At 48.2% G+C, this 18770-nt stretch overlaps 1 protein-coding gene across 4 annotated transcripts in view; it reads right to left on the bottom strand.

Moving 5' to 3' along the window:
• Window positions 1–487: 487 nt before the first annotated feature.
• LOC122390985 (endoplasmic reticulum membrane-associated RNA degradation protein-like) overlaps window positions 488–18770 on the bottom strand; it is a 110094-nt gene continuing 91811 nt past the window's right edge. For all 4 annotated transcript variants that reach the window (XM_043384485.1, XM_043384486.1, XM_043384487.1 and 1 more), the window contains exon 8: window positions 488–2519. In XM_043384485.1, the coding sequence (XP_043240420.1) occupies window positions 2378–2519 (142 nt within the window). In that variant the 3' untranslated portion in view covers window positions 488–2377. The remainder of the gene's footprint in view (window positions 2520–18770) is intronic.

The raw sequence follows: 18770 nt of genomic DNA, 5'->3' as shown, positions 1-18770 counted from the left end.
CAGCCCGACGCACCACCACCGCACCACAAAGTATGAGCAGAAGCCGCGCCCAAAGCCAGGTCCCCGGTAACGTGAGGCAGCCGAGTCGGGGCAGCGTGCGCTGACCCAAGCCGGGGCCGCAGCTTTGGGCGCGGTCTACCGCATACCCGCGGGCAGCCCCGGGCTATCACATGACACCGGGAGGACGCGCGGCTCCGGCTTGGGTCAGCGCACGCTGCCCTGACTCGGCTACCTCACGTTACCGGGGCCCTGGCTTTGGGCGCGGTCTACCGCACCACCTAACAGGCGTGTTCGAAACCGCAGGAGCTGATGATGAACGGGTTTATCGAAACTTGATTGGATGAGCATATCGGTAATAGCGATTTCAGTGTGTGCATTTATTGTTCATAGTGGTGTGAAATGCGGTTGGGGTACGACCGACAACCCGTCGGGGCGAATTTCGCACTGGGGTACTCAAAATTTGAAGAATTTAAGACGTTTCCATGAGTTTTGAAGGTATGGATAAGTTCTAAAAATCCGGTTCTCCTTATCTGGGCCATTAACTCCATACGGTCCAGGAAAGCTGGCACACTACCTTTAAGCTTTTTATCTTTTTGGCTAGACAGGCATTGCGCCCAGTTAGTGAAAGGTAAAAAATATTTTCCCAATTTTCCTTCAACACGATCTTCCTCAGTGACGTTATTGCAAATCTCAAATTTCTCAATTTTTCAATGATTTCATTGATTTTTAAAATGTTCACGCTAAGACATTGTGTGAACAGCATTGTCTTGAAACAATTAATCGGTTCTCCTAGAAAATCCTAAAAGTGAGACGCTTGTTTTGGTTTGGACGGCAGAACGGCGCCGCTACAAGACCTGGGACGGCCGAGCTGATTGTGCGGGACTTGGCGGCACCTTCCGAAGGAGAGAGAGAGAGAGAGAGAGAGAGAGAGAGAGAGAGGAGAGAGAGAGAGAGAGAGAGAGAGAGAGAGAGACCACCCCCGACGGTCAAATACTGCCTCCTCCCTTGACGCCTAGCTCGAGTCGCCAACGGGGGCAGCGACAGACCAGTCCCACCGACGGAGGACGAATGCAAACAAGTGCCCGATCACCGTCGGCGAAACATCCGGGAAAAGCTTATTGTGACGCAAACTGCAACGATATTTGGCAAACACAGTAACTAGCCCGAAATCCCATCCACAAAACAGCACTTAAGGCTGAAACAGACTCTTCCCGCGTTCAGGAAATCGCATGCGAGAGCCTATTCAAATACGTTGTAATTCTTCTCGCATCAATCGCTTGCGGTTGCGGGAGGTGCGTGCGATTGATGCGGGCGTGCTTCCATGTATTTGAATAGTCTCTCGCATGCGATTTCCTGACTGCGGAAAGAGTCTGTTTCAGGCTTTAAAGGAATACAGATCTAATAGGTCGACGTTTAACTGTGTAGGGGAGACCAGGGATGCATGGGCCGGTTTTGTGAAATGGCAATTTTCTTCCAGTGGGCAGTGACTGGACCTGGTTTTTCACTTTGAGTACGTGAAATTGCCTTTCGCCTGTAAAGTGTACCTGATATTAGGCATCTGCGATCAACTATTTTGTCCCTCGAGATAACTTTTCATAAATCATGCGCTTTTTCGATCCATCAAAATACACCGGGAGGTATAGGCCGGTGTCATGTTTCAGATTATTTTATCGACATTGAGCAAAATACTCGAAACTGGGATTTACCTTGAGCTCTCTTAGAGCCCAAGTACCGCATGAGCGGCCAACAGCTTACTTCATGAAGGTCACTTGGGCAGATATTTATTTTGGTCAACAATTATGTTCCATGAAATACCTAAAACAAATAATGTTGTTCTGTTCTAATGCAATTTGTATTTAAATTTTCGACCTTGCTCGACCAAAATAAAACTTATTGAAGAGGACATTTAATGAAAGCATCATTTTATTGATTTAGGATCACCGGGGGTGGGTGGCCCGAACCTCCCGGTTAGGACGCCAGAATGCACGTAACATCTCAGCTCATCATCTTGCAAGAAAACTAAATTGTCTACCCAGTCTTAATTTACATGTTTGAAACTGTATGTTAGCGATGGTCTGACAACATAAAGCGAGCCTGGTTCACATAAATCACGAGTTTTCCGTATGTTTCGTATTTTACTCGAAGGGGGCAACAACACTATCACCGCTCATTGCCAAAGTAGACTGAGGAAGATTTTGGAAATCGCGTGGGTTGTATAACGAAATGGCTGCTACCAGTTTACGCGGTCAATAGTGTAAAAATACGCATCACTTCTTCAAAACTACAATGACCCATGCCTCCCGGGTCTCCCCTACCTACCATTGGTGCAAGAGTGACGGATGATTTTCAATGGAGTACCACTGATGTCCGAGGCGGCCTAGAGCTGTGCGCTACGGTCCAAGAGCCGCTCGTCCGTCAGCGCCTCGGTTGCCAGCTCCTGCACCTTCAGCCAGTGATTCCTGCTAAAATCCGCTGAAGAGAAGATATTTTCACACAGCTTCAACAGAAGCTTGTTCTGTCTGTAAAACAAAAGAAGCGTTTTCAGTATTGCAAAACATTAGCCGTGTTTACATAGGGACCCTATGTAAACACGTTTGTTTGCAGGCTTCGAGCTGCTGAAGAAGGCACTGGGAGAGAAGGCGTTCTACGGTCGACAACACCCCGAGTGCTTCATGACGGACAACTGTGACGCAGAGAGGGGTGCACTGCGGAAGGTGTGGCCAGAGTCAGCCCAGTACCTATGCATCTTTCATGTGCTGCAACAGGTGTGGCGGTGGGTCCTGGACAGTCGCCATGGTGTACCAAAACAGGACCGCCAACGCTACATGGCCATCCTGCCGTCCAAAGGAAGAAACGCGTAACTCGATTTTTTTTTTTATATTGTAGACATGGCCGTGATAGACTTTATGCAAAGCATTAGTCACATTGTATTGGCAAGCAAGACCAGCTCGAAACCAAAGTCAAAGTTCAGTTCAAGTTCCAGTTCCAAATCCAAGTGTAGCCCCCCGCTCCAGACCGAATCCCGCCGTCAATGACAATGACCTTCAGACGACCTTTCGTCCGAGAAGGTTCCAGGAGAAAACCCAATCGGCGGCTGCCCTGGCGTCGCAGCGCCAGCCAATCAGCAGCCGACATCACTGCCACAGCCGTCGCCGCAGAGCACGGCAAATAGCCCACGGCGCGTGAGCTGTAGCCGCGGGCGCTCGCAGCGGCAGAGTTCCACTTCCGACTCTGACTCAGTCGGTCTCGGAGCGGCAGTCCATTCATTGGCGGCAGTTCATTCATTGCCAACATATAGCCGCCCGAGCAATAGGCGGCGGCACAGGAGAAGGAGCCCTCCTACAATATCAATCGATAGCCCTTCTCAAGACGCATCCTACTATGCCAATTTTGGAACGATCTGATGTTATTTGAAAAAGTTATGACCTATCTTAGTTTGGCAAAATAGCGTCAGTTGCGAGGTGGGTGCAATTGGTCCAAGGGGCCAAAGGAAAAAACGCGTGAGATTTCACCCGTTTCTTCCATTGCGGTTTACGCTCGTAGCAGCTCGAAACCCAAAGAAAGAAACGCGTGGACCCGGAGTGGCGTGTTTGATACCAGCACGGCGGAGGATGCACGACATTTTGTCATGTTGTGATCTTGGTAGACTTTTAATCTCATCGTTGATTATTGTGATGTCTTAAGTAAGTTTATTGTCGTGATAACATAATAAACGAATACACGCGCAGAGAAGGCCTAACTTCAATAATGCCTGAGATAATCGTGCTTCTGAACTGTCTAAAATGGACACGCTAATTTAAAACCCCATTAAAAACTTGCCGCCTGTCATCAGTACCTAAGCACGTGCTTCACTAAAAAAATCAAGGAACGTAAACAATAACAAGTTTTGGCGCCATGGCGGGCAATTTAAGCTGATCGTTTTCGCTCCGCGCTGGCTTAAGTAGTGTCTTTGGTGACAGGTGACAGTTCTTGATCGTGATTTATGATAGGATGGGGAGAAAGCGAAAGAGACCGATACCAGGTGTACCGATTGACGCAGATTTTAAGACACGCAGAGGCAACATATATGTAAGAGTTGACTGGGACGACACAAGTCGAGGTGACTATCACTATGTCCCCGTGAAGTCGCTGAAGTGTTCCGGGACTATTGCCGCCGGCTCACGGGTCAGCATGCGACATTCGGGTGGTCGAGCGTGGACGGGCACCGTAGCGGTCAGCCTCTTGGCCGCACGCTCCCTAGTTCAAGGTAAGATGCCTACATTTGAAGAAAATAGCACGCCTTCAACATAGGATTTTAACGAATATAGCCATCTTGTAGTCCGTTAAAACGTGCAAGTCTCGTTAAGGATAACATTTCAGCCTCCAGCGGAAAATGACGGGTAGTTTTATCCCGAATGGCAGCGTATTCTCTCCGATTGCAGACATCCGAGGGCATATCAAAGGATGTGTAATGAAGGTTTCTTACATGCTCGTTTCTAGAACTCAGTGTGCCAAAATTGAGTTTTGTCTTGGGTGTTAGAGGGGAAAATTCCCCACCAAAAAGAGGGAAGAGAGTGGAAAACTGCTGATTCGATTAGATCCAGAAAGAGTGAGAAACGGCGTAAAGCAGGCATTTTATTCTACACTGAAAACCAAAATGAATCCCCTGATGCCCTGATCATTGAAGTCTATACCCCAATTATTCCCTTTTCATCTCTTCATTATACCTATGGGGTATATTCATGGAATCGCAGTTGGCTTCATATTCCCATGATATTCCCTCGACCTCCATGAATTATTGATTCTCTTAATAAGCTTTTGATATCACCCTGTGAGAACCATATTATGCCATTGATACCCCAAATGATTCTACATGATTCCGTGCGTAAAAGATGCTGTTGATACCCCAGTCGCTGATAGTTATGCCTTTATGATTCTCTATCTATTCTTGCAATATACCCTTTCATTGCCCAGAGGGTATCTTGCCGGAATCACAGGGAGGCTCATATTCCCTTGAGATGCTTTCATATTCTTCTGTTATGCTTCCTTTGCCTGATTCTTTCAAAATACTCTTGATATCACCCGAGTAGAACCATAGTATTCCTCAATGATTCTTCGTTGGAGGCATTAGGAACGCGCCAAAGGTCCGCCATTTTTCTCCGCCATTTCCGGTGATCAGTGAAGAGCGGTGTTGGGTGCTGTGTGGTTGCGAGTGGTGCCATTTTTAGGCTGGAATTGAGCCTTATTGAGGGTGAGTACCATCCTTAGCAGGAACTCATATGACGATGAAATGCTTGGATTGACTTAGGCCCTTGATTTTTCATATGTAGTGACTTCTGGGGCATTCCACGTCAAATCAAACACCGAAATCCGTCATCCCCTTCGATTTTTCTGAAAATTTGTAGGCAGACTGGGCATGGTTCAAAACTGAGTTACGTATAATATTTTCGAAATTTGATAACGTATCGCTGAGATATAGGTCATCGAATATAGCGAAAAATGCCGCACATCAATTTTTTAAATGGCTATAACTCTGGTTCCTTTTCTGGTATCAAAATGATATTAACAGGGTCTTATAGGCAATTGATAAGGCTTTGATTTTTAATTATCAAATTAAATTGAAGTGACCTTGAAATGCATTTGACCTTGAATTAAAACAGAAAAATTTAAATAGCAAAAAACACGTCACCTTCGATTTGGGTAATTTTTACATATTATGTCCGTCACAATGTTCCTAACCATCTGTGAAAAAATTGGAGTGGGCCATTCATAACTTTCGCGGCAAACGCCGTTTTCCTGCATCAACATCACGCAACCGCGCGTGACCTTGAAAGACAGAGTCAAGACATGCTTGCTTGTGTACACTTTCTGAAATGAATTATTGCTGATTAGTGATATCCCAAACTCTGCGAGAATGGAAATGCATAGTCATCGTAGTGAAGCATTCACGTTCCATAGTAAAAGTGTCTCAGGCAAACGGTATTTTGCGATGAATTTTGAGCCGTGTGGAAATGCATCATGAAGTAAATTCAACGAAAACATTATCACGCAACGATATCTTCACGTCTTTTGATCTTCACTATACGAAAGAACATACATTTTTTAGTATGTATGGGAAATTTCTAGTTAATCCAATGATAAATATGGCAGTTAGAGGCCTGCTAAGAGTAACATGTCGCCGGCTGAGGCGGGCTCGGCCGATGCGGGAAACGCAGCAATCACAATTTTGTGTTTACACGTTCATATTTCAATTGTTTACCAACCGATTTTCAAAATTCTTTCACCATAAGATTGCCTGTACATTTCTTAGTCTTCTCACAAAATTTGACGCGAATCGAACGTAATCAGCGGTAGGGAGCGCGATGTAAAGACGGAACCGTTCCGTTCCGTCCCGGCACAGTCTACAATTCAGGCGGCGCGTAGCGGTCGGCGCCGGCTGCCGAGTCGCCGCGTTGCTGCGGCGACAGGATGTTCACTTTACACCGCTATTACTAGAACAGTTGTGAGCCGATTTTCTTATTGCTTGCACGACGAGATGTCCAATTCAATTCTTGACAGGTAGCCATAATTAATTTCGCATTAATTTTATGAGATATTGGCGAAAAACAGGAGGGGTGGGCGAAATTCGTTCCTCCCCCTCCACTGCGCGTGCTAACATACGTTTGCATATGTGCAATTTTCTTCAAAACTTATGAATGGCCCATTCTAATTTTTTCACAGGTTGTTAAAAATATGGTAGGCAATAAAATATATGAAAATGAGCCAAATCGAAGGTGACGTGTTTTTTGCTATTTCAATATTTGTGCTTAAGAACAGAGTTAAGCAAATTTCAAGGTCATATATTTAAGTAGGTGCAATTCTAAACAAATGCTTAAGAAATTACCTAAACAGTAAGGTTTATTTCATTCAAATCAAACAAGTACAACCAAAGTTATGGTCGTTCAAAAATATAAAGATGCAACATTTTGCAAAAATTTGATGCCCTATATTTAGAAGACCTGTGGTCAGAATGTGCAAAAAACATCAATGTAATGTCCGGGGCCACACAGGAACTCGCTCACAAATTTATAATGAAATCGCTGATGGTAAGGTGCAAAACAGCCGATTTTTGTTCGATTTGACGTGGAATGCCCCTTCTTCTAAGGTTGCGTGTACTTGTGCTTCTGATGTCTAAATGAGATCATTACTATACAGCATTATATTTGTTTAAATAGGTAGGTACCCAACAGTTGAACATCGTTGTTCTGATACATGTTAACTTCTTACATATCGAGTATCAGCGAACCTGTTCAACCAATCTTATACAAAATGCATTGGGGGGGGGGGGGGGTTGCCTCATACTCTTGAGTATGTGTGAGCATCCCTGGACCCGTCAGTGTGAATAAAAAATATTCTCAAATGAGTAAGTGATATGTCCGTCGTCCTCCTTGCCTGATCCACAGAGGACGCGGCGCTGGTACTGCTGCGCCTTCTGGGTGAGGAGGGAACGGTCGTCATGGAGGCGCCAGCGGCGACGATGACACGTCACCTGATACACGAGCGGGAGACGAGTTCGACATCGTGGTCGAAGAAACAGTGGTGGACAGCGCCCAGTGCCTTGAAGAGGCACTCCTTCTCTTCGGGTCGCCTACTACGTCTTCAACCAGAAAGTGTCCCGCGCATCGCGCTCCACGATGTGGTTCATCGTCCACGACATCATGGGGCTGCCGGCAGAGTTAACAGCGACGGCGGACGCGCTGAAAAATCTGTCGGTGCTGACAGCATAGTGTGCCCGCGCAGTGAGGTAAGCCCAGGGGCGGAGTGGAGACGGAGTGATGGACGGAGATGATGGAGACGGACGTGATGGCCCGCCCCACAGGGAAAGGGGTCACAAGCGGCATGGGCGGGACCGTTGACATCCTGTGGCAGCCCCTGGGACGTTGTCGGACTTTCTTGAGGTCAGGGAGGGGGAACTCGTAGGAGCCACACGCTCAACTTTCGTTGTGTAGCAAAGGTGGGAAAAACCACGCCATTTGAAGGGGCACCGGTTGTTTTGCGACTCCTTCGTAAGAGTCGCAAAACAACGGTCATCGTAGAAGAGCCAGCGGCGCTTCTCGTGTGTCATGTGTTTTTTTACAGCCTGGATCTCAACATGTGATATGGCATTTGTTATTTGTTTGTTATGGTATGAGGCGTGTGCGTGACGTATGTTTAATATGGATAGTATGTACAAATTGAATGTCTCTTGGCAACTAGGAAGCTGTGATTTTGAAATGAATGCAGAGGCAGTTGTCTTTCCAATCAATACAGTACGTTTTTCTTATACACACAAGCGTATCGTGGTTGCTGTTGGTGTGGCTGAGCGTCGATGGCATGGGCGGATCCAGGAAATTCAGAGGAAGGGCGAAGGTGGTTACATAAATGGCGTCTCTTACCTTTGTGTGGGTAAAGAAATCAGTGCGCTAGGTATCTCATGGCGATCTCACGAGGAATAGCATGACCCCGCGAGCCCATCCCTTGATCCGCCACTGCGGAACGAAGCATCAATGGGGTATATAGAGAGCATCAATGGGGTATGTAGAGAGCATCAAAGGAGCATCAATGGGGTATATAGAGAGCATCAAAGGAGCATCAATGGGGTTCATAGCAAGCATCAAAGGAGCATCAATGGGGTATATAGATAGCATCAAAGGAGCATAGATCGTGTTTAGACGGAGCATCCGAACTATGCTAGGGGGCATCAAAGGGGCATAGAGGAGATTCAGGGGGAATACACTAGGCATTTCGTAAGAATAATGGAGGCATAACCAGATAATCATTTTGATTCCACTTAGCCATCCAACAGGCATATTAGGGTAATAATGTTGGGATATTGGGGGTATCTAAGGCCAAAAAGGTGCTACTTGAAGTATATTACGGGAATAATTGGGGTTTCGTTTTAGACCATTCTCCTAATATCACACCCCCGGAATCATTTTAGTTTTCAGTGTAGGGTGTAGAATGTTTGATGCTAAACCGGGCATCCACACAACTGCTCTTTCTATAGGTAAACAATCTAGGTTTTCTTGGTTGGGAGTGGAAAATTGTTCTTAAAATTTGCTGGTGAGAGTGGAAAATGAATTACAATTGGATGTCGTTTCCCACCCAAATCGACAAATTTTGGGACATTGCTAGAACTTGTTATTTTATAAAACCTACGTATGAATAATTTCACAAAATAATTGGCGTTTCAGTAAACATGATGAAAAATGTAGGTTATGAGGAAATATATGACATTTAAAACAAATAAAATTTGATTAATTATGTGCGCTAATAAAAATGAAACACAAACATTGAGTGATGTGACTCTGTTATCATGGTGCAGATGTGTCAGACGATGAGTTGCCGCTGGCAAAAGTGCGATGTGCAAGTGCGATGCGGCATGAAGATGCGTCCAGTAGTGCGTCCTGTGCGGTTCTAACGCCCGCACTTGAGCTGGTCTCTACACCGACAGTGGACAAACCTGCGGACTCAAATCAACTGGTGAGTGTTACGTCCAAAACGCACCTAAACAACAGTTGTTTTTCCCTTTCACATTGGGCGAAATGAGCGGTGTCCGGTGAATGGCAAATGTTTCCAGCGAAAAAAATCACCGAGGCGGCAATAGCTAGCTTTCCTGCTGGGTCTGTGATGTTCATGAAAATCAGCAATCATTGCTATCATTGCAATCATTGCAGCTATCATTGCTGACACTCAATACATGCCTGACACTCAATACAATAAAATGAACATCAAATCGTATGATCCGATGTTTCCAGTCCGCCTCCCCTACCAACTATTCCTGAAGGTCACAACTAATGTTTCGCTCAAGGAGATAAACTGAGCATGTTGATCATAACCCACTCGTTTTGCGCGCAGTTGTATTCACCCGTGGCCAGCGGCTCGACGGTGGCCGCCGGACCTGCTGGTGCTGATGCCGACGGTGTTGATGGACAGCATCTTCAGGCGGCCCTCGACAGCGGCTCGACGGTGGCCGCCGGACCTGCTGGTGCTGATGCCGACAGTGTTAATGGACAGCATCTTCAGGCGGCCCTCGACAGTGGCTCGACGCTGGCTGCCGGACCTGCTGGTGCTTCAGCGGATGAGTATCAGCTAACCAATGTCAATGCCGTAGGTGCCAAGCTGCCGCCAGTTACCGACGAGCCACAGCTTGATGATCTGTGCAATGTTGATTATTTTCTTGGTACTGGGTCATTTAACTTCATTCGACTTTTGGGTAGCCTTTCCAGCTGTGATCTCATCGATGTTCCTCTATCAGGTCCTAACTTTGACCCCGCCGCTGAAAGTGTCCCCGAACTCGGTCCCACTGATCATCTCGACCTCGCTGGCCTACCTGTGCGGGCTGAACTCGGCCCCGGCGGCACTGACCCCGGCCCCGCTGGTCCTGAACTCGACCCCGCTGGTCCTGACCCCGGCCCCGCTGGTCTTGACCCCGGCCCCGCTGGTCCTTACCTCGGTCCCGCTAGTCCTGACCTCGGCCCCGGCGGCACTGACCCCGGCCCCGCTGGTCCTGAACTCGACCCCGCTGGTCCTGACCCCGGCCCCGCTGGTCTTGACCCCGGCCCCGCTGCACACAGGGCCGGTCGCCAGGTCTAGCACGACATGGGTAAAAAATCGAACTTTGTGGATGTGCAATGAAACCTATACCAATTTGTTCAAAAATGATCATACTACATTGCTGTGGTCTTTGTTTTCCAACACAATTGCTATTTCATGGCAAAAACTCAGCTTAAACACGAACTTCGGAATCGTTTGGACCGAACTCGTCCCCCGCACTCTTCGACAACGTATCTTTGATCCACGAAAACAATCACAATTTGAGGAGGAATTCCACATTTAGATACATCAAACGATAGCTCCGGGTCTGCAGAACACACATAACCACATGGAAATGGCGAACTCTTACTTGGTTATGATGTATTGGCACCGCAAAGATTTAAGGACGAAAATATAATTTCACATAATTGATGTCACACACAAATAGACTTTTAAAAAAGTACCGCAGAGTACCGCTTCGAAAATCTCGCTACATGTCAATGATTCATTGCACTACAAGATCCAACAGTCGTTTTTTGCGACTTTTTTGCGACTTTGGATGTAGCAGCCAAACATCAACCCGCGCCGGACCGGTGCTCGGCGTCAAACGCGCCGGGCCGGGAGGTGTTGATTGAACACTCCCCTTCTAACTCGGCTCTTGGGCCACATAGCGACACGTAGTAAGTGGCATTCGAAAGAGCGCCCGAAATTCCAGATGGAGTAATCAGTCATTTCTAGGTCAGGTCAAATGTCACGTCACCAGAGGTCATCAAAGGTAAAATGTTGCATATATCAACATTTCTCGAAAATCGGCCCATACCTCGGGGACCAATAGAGCTACATCGTCTCGGAAAAGTGCATTCAATTGCTCTTTTAGCGGTCTTTTTGAAATAAACCCTCAGATTTGGCTTAACCCTCGCCACTAGTGGTGTTTTCCAGCCACGAACGTATAGAAGGGGTCCGTTGGACCCCACCCCGCCGCTTCGCCCCTGATCGAGCTAGAGCTTCGCGGAAAAGACGAGCGTGTTGCCCGTGACAAGAGGAAGCTGATGATACCCAATTGTAAGGTCCAAGGCCATCGGTTGACCTTCCAGGTCAGGTCAATGACCCAAAAGTCGGGAAAATCGGGACCTGTTAGAACGTCATAAAGGGTGGCTGCTATGAGTTTTTTGGGTGCTGATCACGAATATAATGTTATTTACGATCATAGATGATGTCTTCATACATTTAGGCCAGGTCGGGTCAGGTCAGGTCAGGTCAATCAGTAAGGGTTTTGCCGGGTATTTGCAGTAGGTGACAACCGCCTCTGACAGCTTTGTAACATGTTACGAAGGCACCAAAGCTACAAAGTAAATGTTCAAATGGTTGCTAGTTTCGAATTCAGCTCCAAAAACTAGCCTAGAAACATGAAAACTCGAAAAAGTGAACCAAGGTCATCAAAGGTCAGTGACCTTACCTGACCTTCTGGTGACCTTGACACCCACCCTAATGCATGGGAGCAACATAATATCCCATGTTTGAACGCTTTAAACCCCGAAAAGACTGCAAACCCGCGGCTAATGCGAGCCGACATACGCCGAATCGCGATTCCGGCCAAAGATGGTCTCGAAAGAAGGTCACAGGTCAAAGATCATTAAGGTCAGGGTCATGAAATTTTCAGGTTAGCTGTAAAAGTAGTTATCGCGAGGGTACTGAAAGTTTCGTTGCGATCGGCCACTTTTTACGCGAATTACTCGCGAAAAACCAAGGGTTCCGTTCGAAGATTCAGTCCCTGTCGCGCTAGAATGGCATATCGGCCCACTGTGCGCTGGTCCTTACCTCGGTCCCGCTAGTCCTGACCTCGGCCCCGGCGGCACTGACCCCGGCCCCGCTGGTCCTGAACTCGACCCCGCTGGTCCTGACCCCGGCCCCGGTGGCACTGACCCCGGCCCCGCTGGTCCTGAACTCGACCCCGCTGGTCCTGACCCCGGCCCCGCTGGTCCTGAACTCAACCCCGCTGGTCCTGACCCCGGCACCGCTGGTCCTTTTCTCGGCGCCGCTGATCCTTACCTCGGCGCCGCTGGTCCTGAACTCGACCCCGCTGGCCCTGACCCCGGCCCCGCTGGTACTTACCTCGACCCCGCTGGTCCTGACCTCGGCGCCGCTGTTGGACCTGTCCCCGACGTCGGAGCCGACGGCGACAGCGGCGAATATGATCGCGGTACGACAAGCTATCGCACACCCCGCGAAGAAGGCACCAGCTGTGAGCCTTCTACCCCTGGACAGTCTAAAAAAACGTGCCAGAACGCAGGACTCACAGATCCTGGCCTTCAAACAAAAGCATAGTGTCCGACCTATTCCTACAGCATGTCTCAACCGCAAATGCCGGTTCGAATGCACCTCTCACATATCCCAGGCACAGAGGGAAAACATAAATACAACTGTCAACTCACTGCCCAGGGACGCTAGGCTTCAGTGGTATGCCACCCACGTCACCGATGAGACCCCGACTCTGACTGACAGCCCTCCGTTAACCGATGTTGCCTCTGCCAGGAGGCGGCTCATCGTTTATCGACTCCCGTTGGAAAATAGCCGAAAACAGCGTGTCTGTAAAGAATTCTGCCTAACAACGATGGGTTTCAGTGAGGCCAGCGATGGGGTGATCTTGACAGCTGTCGGGAAGCTATCCCCCAAAAGGGACGAGCGTGGCCGCGCCTCGCCGGCTGGCGTGAAACTTATGGCTACAGAGCTAAAGCAGCACATTGAGCGCTACCATCCGCTGACGCCACATTACCGGTATTTGCACGCGCCAAATCGCCGGTATCTCCCCATCGACCTGTCCGTGCCCACGATGTATTGTCACCTGGTCGAGGAGAAGGGCAGAATCTGCTCCATGGAGCGGTTTCGTCCAGCCGTCCGAGAGGCCAACATTGGCTTCACACGACTCGCTGGGGAAGAGTGTGAAATATGCAAGGCCTTTCAATTGCACCTCTCCTCATGCACTGATCATGAAACCTGTCAGGTGTGCCAGGATCACGCTTCCCACCTCGACAGGGCCGAGCAGGCGCGGGCGGAATACGCCCGAGACCGGTCAAGGCCGCGGACGGCAGACGAGATGGTGGTGTCCGCGGACATGATGAGGATTGCCGTTCTCCCAATCCTGCCCCACAAGACGTGTGTTTTCACATCCCGCCTCATAGCGTACAATGAAACTTTCGTCTCACTTGGCGGCGGCAAGGGTCAGGGCGTGTGCATCGTGTGGCACGAGGGTGTGGCAGGGAGGGACGCGCCCGACGTGGCCTCCACATTCATGAAATTCGCGGAACTCCATCGGCACGCGGTCAGCCTCACCTTCTGGGTCGACAACTGTTCGGCACAGAATAAGAATTGGACATTTCTGACGGCCCTTCAAAACATGGTGAATAGGACTGATGTGGCACTCAACACAGTCACAGTAAAATATTTGGAGAAAGGACATACTAGTATGTCAGCGGACGCCATTCACCAGGTCGTGAACAAATTTCTTTCAAAAGCTGTAGTGGAGGATTTTTCAGATTTTGTTAAAATCTGTGAACGGTCTGGACGAGTAGTGGAAATGTCGCCGGGCGATTTCCGAGACCTGGTGAATGGCGTCAGTACCGCCAAGCTGACGCGGCTTGCCGGTGGTGACATGAGGCCTATGTTGAGAGACATTAAAGTGGTCCAGGCTCGACGTGGAGACGATCGACTATTTCTAAAAACACGACATGGCAGCCCCAGCTGGGCCGCTTATGACCTGTTCAAGACCACGTACGACCCAACCACGCAGCCCAATAGGCGAGCTGGAGTAAATAAGGATAAGTTGGACAGAATCCTGAAAGTACTGGCACCGTTGATGACGCCTTACAAGCGCGAGTTCTGGGAATCTCTGCAAGGAAAGAAGGTGCGCGATTTGGCAGGCTGAGGCTGCATCAGCCTGGCAGCCTCAGCCTCAGCAGTCTCAGCCTGTCTCAGCCATCTGCGCAGCCGCTGCGCAGATGCTAGGATATGTCGGCGAAGATGCCGTTGTGTCATGTGTGTGTTGGATGGGACAGGGGGCGGTCGCCGTGACCCCCGGCGCCGGCGATACCGCCCTCCCGCTTCCAGGCGATTTCTGTCTGTATACTGGCGTTGTGTGTATTGGATGGGTGGTGTTTATACTTTATACAGTGTTATGTTGTCTTCAGCAACCGAAATATACCCCATTGTTCCCTTCTGTTTTGAATGTCAGGCTGCTGAGTTGATAGCCTTTTGTTGACCCAGCCTTTTGGATGGGTGGTGTTTATACAGTGTTATGTTGTCTTCAGCAACCGAAATATACCCCATTGTTCCCTTCTGTTTTAAATGTCAGGCTGCTGAGTTGATAGCCTTTTGTTGACCCAGCCTTTTGGATGGGTGGTGTTTATACAGTGTTATGTTGTCTTCAGCAACCGAAATATACCCCATTGTTCCCTTCTGTTTTGAATGTCAGGCTGCTGAGTTGATAGCCTTTTGTTGACTATATCTCAATGATTCCAGTATATTCTATAAGGTAAGACGAGCTGCTGCACATGCCAGAGTTAAATGCACTCATATACACATAAAGACGTAGAGGGACAGTTATACAGTTAAACATCGAAATTATTCAGTTATAAACAGTCAAGATTCGAAGCGGTTTAGATCTCGCACGCCAGACATTCATTCATCCGTTCATTCATTACTGTCTGCCCTTTTTTTCCACAACGTCGATGTAGCGCGTGCGCCGAAATCCCAATGGAAGAAACGCGTAGCTCCAGATAACCGATTCACGCGTTTCTTCCAATGGGATTTCGATTGATGTGACTCAACAGCTGCAAAGGAAGAAAAGTATAGACGTATTTCTTGCATGCGACATAATTTAAAATAAAAATATTGGTATCACTGACAAGAGCGGACCGTGGAGATTCCAATGGTATTATTTGTGCTGTATTTGTTTTGAATATTCAGACCACAGGAGCCGTGAAAGGTCCGGACATGTTTTTTGGCTCTCCTGGAAAGTTCGGATTTGGGAGTTACGCGTTTCTTCCTTTGGCCGGCAGCATCATGAAGCAGCTCGTGTACGCACCGTCTCCAGATGCCTTTCAGCTGATCCTGGATGGCGTAGATGTCGCACATGAGGGCTTCGCAATGTTGGTTCATTCACATTCAACAGTTCATTTTGAATACTTTGCATATACGATCATAAAATAGCGTAAATGCTAAGGCCATTTGCTTTTCAGGTCAACAATGTGTTCACCAGAGCTTCCAAAGGTCACCAAATTCAAAATATGTCGATATTGTTACGGCTCGACATTCAGTGAACTAGAATATAGCGACAAAAATAGCGACAATTTGAACTCAGGTCATCAGTTTAGCCTCCAGAGGTTATATGTAATGGCAGATTAATGACAGATTTACGTATATTGGGTTTCTACAATTAATTTTGTTCCAGAAAAGACAGAGGAGCTATTCACACATCGCCGTTTTTTTTCGTTTGATATTAGAGACGCGTTCAGCCACAAATAACTTGAACTCCAAAGGTGAGTGAATTTGAAAATGAGGCCTTGTGTTAAGGCTTCACGAGGTCAAATAGGCGATGCTTGATCCAAATAGGTCATTTTATGCGTATATCGCTCGATCCGCATTAACCCGCGCTCTGCTGGGGAAGAGGGTTGAACCCCCTTGCGTTTTTCAGATCCATAGAAAACGTGGCGGCGCGCAGCGCCGCCAAATTTTGAATACCTGTTCTCCCATCGCACATTGTGTGAAAATTTTGACCCCAGGTGATCTAAGGTCAGGTCACCAGGTCAGGTTAGAGACCCCACCTCCAAAGATATTTGAACTTGCACCAAAGCTACATTGAGCGATCGGTATTTGTCACCTGAGGTCAGATCAACTTCACGACCTCCCATTTTAAGTCAATGGGAGAAATTTCAACTTACTCTGAATGCCATCCAATGACTTCAATATCCTCAGGATCATGCTATTATAGGTCCCCTTTGGTGATTTTACCGACACATATCACCTGTGACCTTTGGAAGGTGTCCCTTAGGTCATCCGAGGTCACCTGAGATCGCCAACAGTTTCTCTGCATAACTTTTGACTAAATAAAGATAGAGCCTCCAAACAACGCTCAGTGTGTTTGTCTCGTCGACAAGGATCGACTGATATGCAGCATTACCCATTTGGGTGGTCAGGTCATGACCTTGACCTGAGACACAGACTTCTCTATAAAGACTTCTTTTTATAGAGAAGTCTGTGCCTGAGGTCAAAGTTTTAACCTGAAGTCTAGTTGACCGTTCGAAGCCATATTAAATATATATCATTCGACGCGCCTTGAAGAGCTAAGAACAACGACATTTGAATCGTTCCTCTGTCACTTCGGGAACAGAAGTTCTTGCAGAAAAACTACTGCGACATTTACGTTATGAAAATCGTAACATATTTGACTTCGGTGACCTCTAGTGACCTCATTTTTCGACCTGAGACCAAAATGGCCCAGTGTATTTCCTCTAGATAAAATTTCCACCTATCCAACGCCGTTTTGCGCTTGTCGCTACGTTGCACCGTTTTCGAAATCTCCATAGCTTTTCGCCCCTCCCCTGCAGTTCGTGTCAGGCTCAGATCCCCCTGCAGTGCGCGTGTTACTATTAACGAAAACAGAGAGAGGTGCGGTAATACCCCCCCCCCCCCGCTGCAATATGCGTGTTGTCTATGGATTCTGGTGTATTTTACATTCCTATAACTAATCCAAAAGAATCGAATGTGACGTTGCATATGCATAAGCCTAAATCCTTAACGCCAGAATGTGGATAATCGCAGGTTTCTCTGACAGGAATCTCTCTGAATGACCTGCAGGTATCTGGAGAGCCTGGTGGAGCGCCGCACAGAGTGGGCTATCGGGTTCCGGAGCGGAGCACTACTTCGAGGAAACCACACAAACAACCACGCCGAAGCCACCATGAACATCATCAAAGACGTGGTCCTTGACAGGTAATTTAAATAGTTATTTAATTGGAGCTTGTGAGCGATTGAGAGTTTTTTTTAAGCGGATTGCGGCCTTCGGATACGGAAAGTGAGTCCCTATCCATTGACCACTGGCACATTTTTTTCAGGGAATATGCTGTTAACCTCCGCACTGTTAGGGGGGGGGGCGGGGGTAAACACTCACCATGCTTTTTAAGACAGCGAGAAACGGTGTTGTGCAGCACCCCCAAATTTTGCACGAACGGATGTTTTTACACCTTGGTTAAAAATTGTTGTGGTAGGTCAGGTCATCAGGTCAAGTTAAGTGATATCATCTCACATAAAACTTTGATGTCGTGCCACGTGAACAGTTCCTGAGGGAACAACATTATACCCACTAATTGGATTATAAAGCATTTATTATAAAGAAATATTGACCTGACTTCAAACCTTCACTTGTATGAATTTATAGTTTATAACCATATTTCATCAGCCTTAGAGATCGATCCGGTTTTGCAATAAAATTGATCCTGTTTCAGGTGCAAGGCGCGGAACGCCTGCCAGCTGGTTATGGCCATGGCTGACATCTACAGTGGCCACATCCAACAGCGGCTGATTGACGTTGCGCTGGGTCGTCGGCGCTCCAAGCGACTGGACTCATCTACCGTCCCAGAGGAGAACATCACAGTGATCGACACAAACAGCTTTCGAGTGCGTAGCGACGCGGATCCCAGCATCCAGTACGACGTAGACATTTCAATAGGCATGTGCACTTGTGTCAAGGGAGAGACGGGCGCGGCGTGTAAGCACCAGGTGGCATGCGCACGAATGGTCGGTATGGTGTCTCTTCCACAGGAGATACTTGCCACGCCGGAGAAGCGCCGCTGGCTCATGTGCCTTGCCGTCGGAGAGTCAGAGGCGCCACCACAAGCGTTTTTCTCGGTCATCCACGTCCGAACAGCTCCTGCTGCCGGCGAGAAGCAGCTGCCCCCCGAAGATCAATCGAATCCATCTACGTCCAGACAGCCCACAGATCCGACGTGGGATGACGAAGAGGAGTTCCAGGGGCCGGTGGAAGGCCCATCTTCCGGCTCCGACTCGGGTGAGGAACACCCTACGCCTGCAGCAGTCGCTGCATACCACGAGGCTTTCAACAAAGCCATAGCGGCGTATGGTGATGGCCTGACAGATGAACCCCTAGCCAGAGCCACGCATCGTTTGAACACCGTGAAGTCCAGCTCGGATCTCAACAGCCTCCTGCACTCGGCAGGGCCTGG

The sequence above is a fragment of the Amphibalanus amphitrite genome, unplaced genomic scaffold, assembly GCF_019059575.1.
Source record: "Amphibalanus amphitrite isolate SeventyFive unplaced genomic scaffold, NRLGWU_Aamphi_draft 000417F_arrow, whole genome shotgun sequence".
Taxonomy (NCBI): Eukaryota; Metazoa; Arthropoda; class Thecostraca; order Balanomorpha; family Balanidae; genus Amphibalanus; species Amphibalanus amphitrite.
The sequence above is the reverse complement of the archived record's forward strand: the minus strand, read 5'-3'. Positions and strand labels throughout refer to the sequence as shown.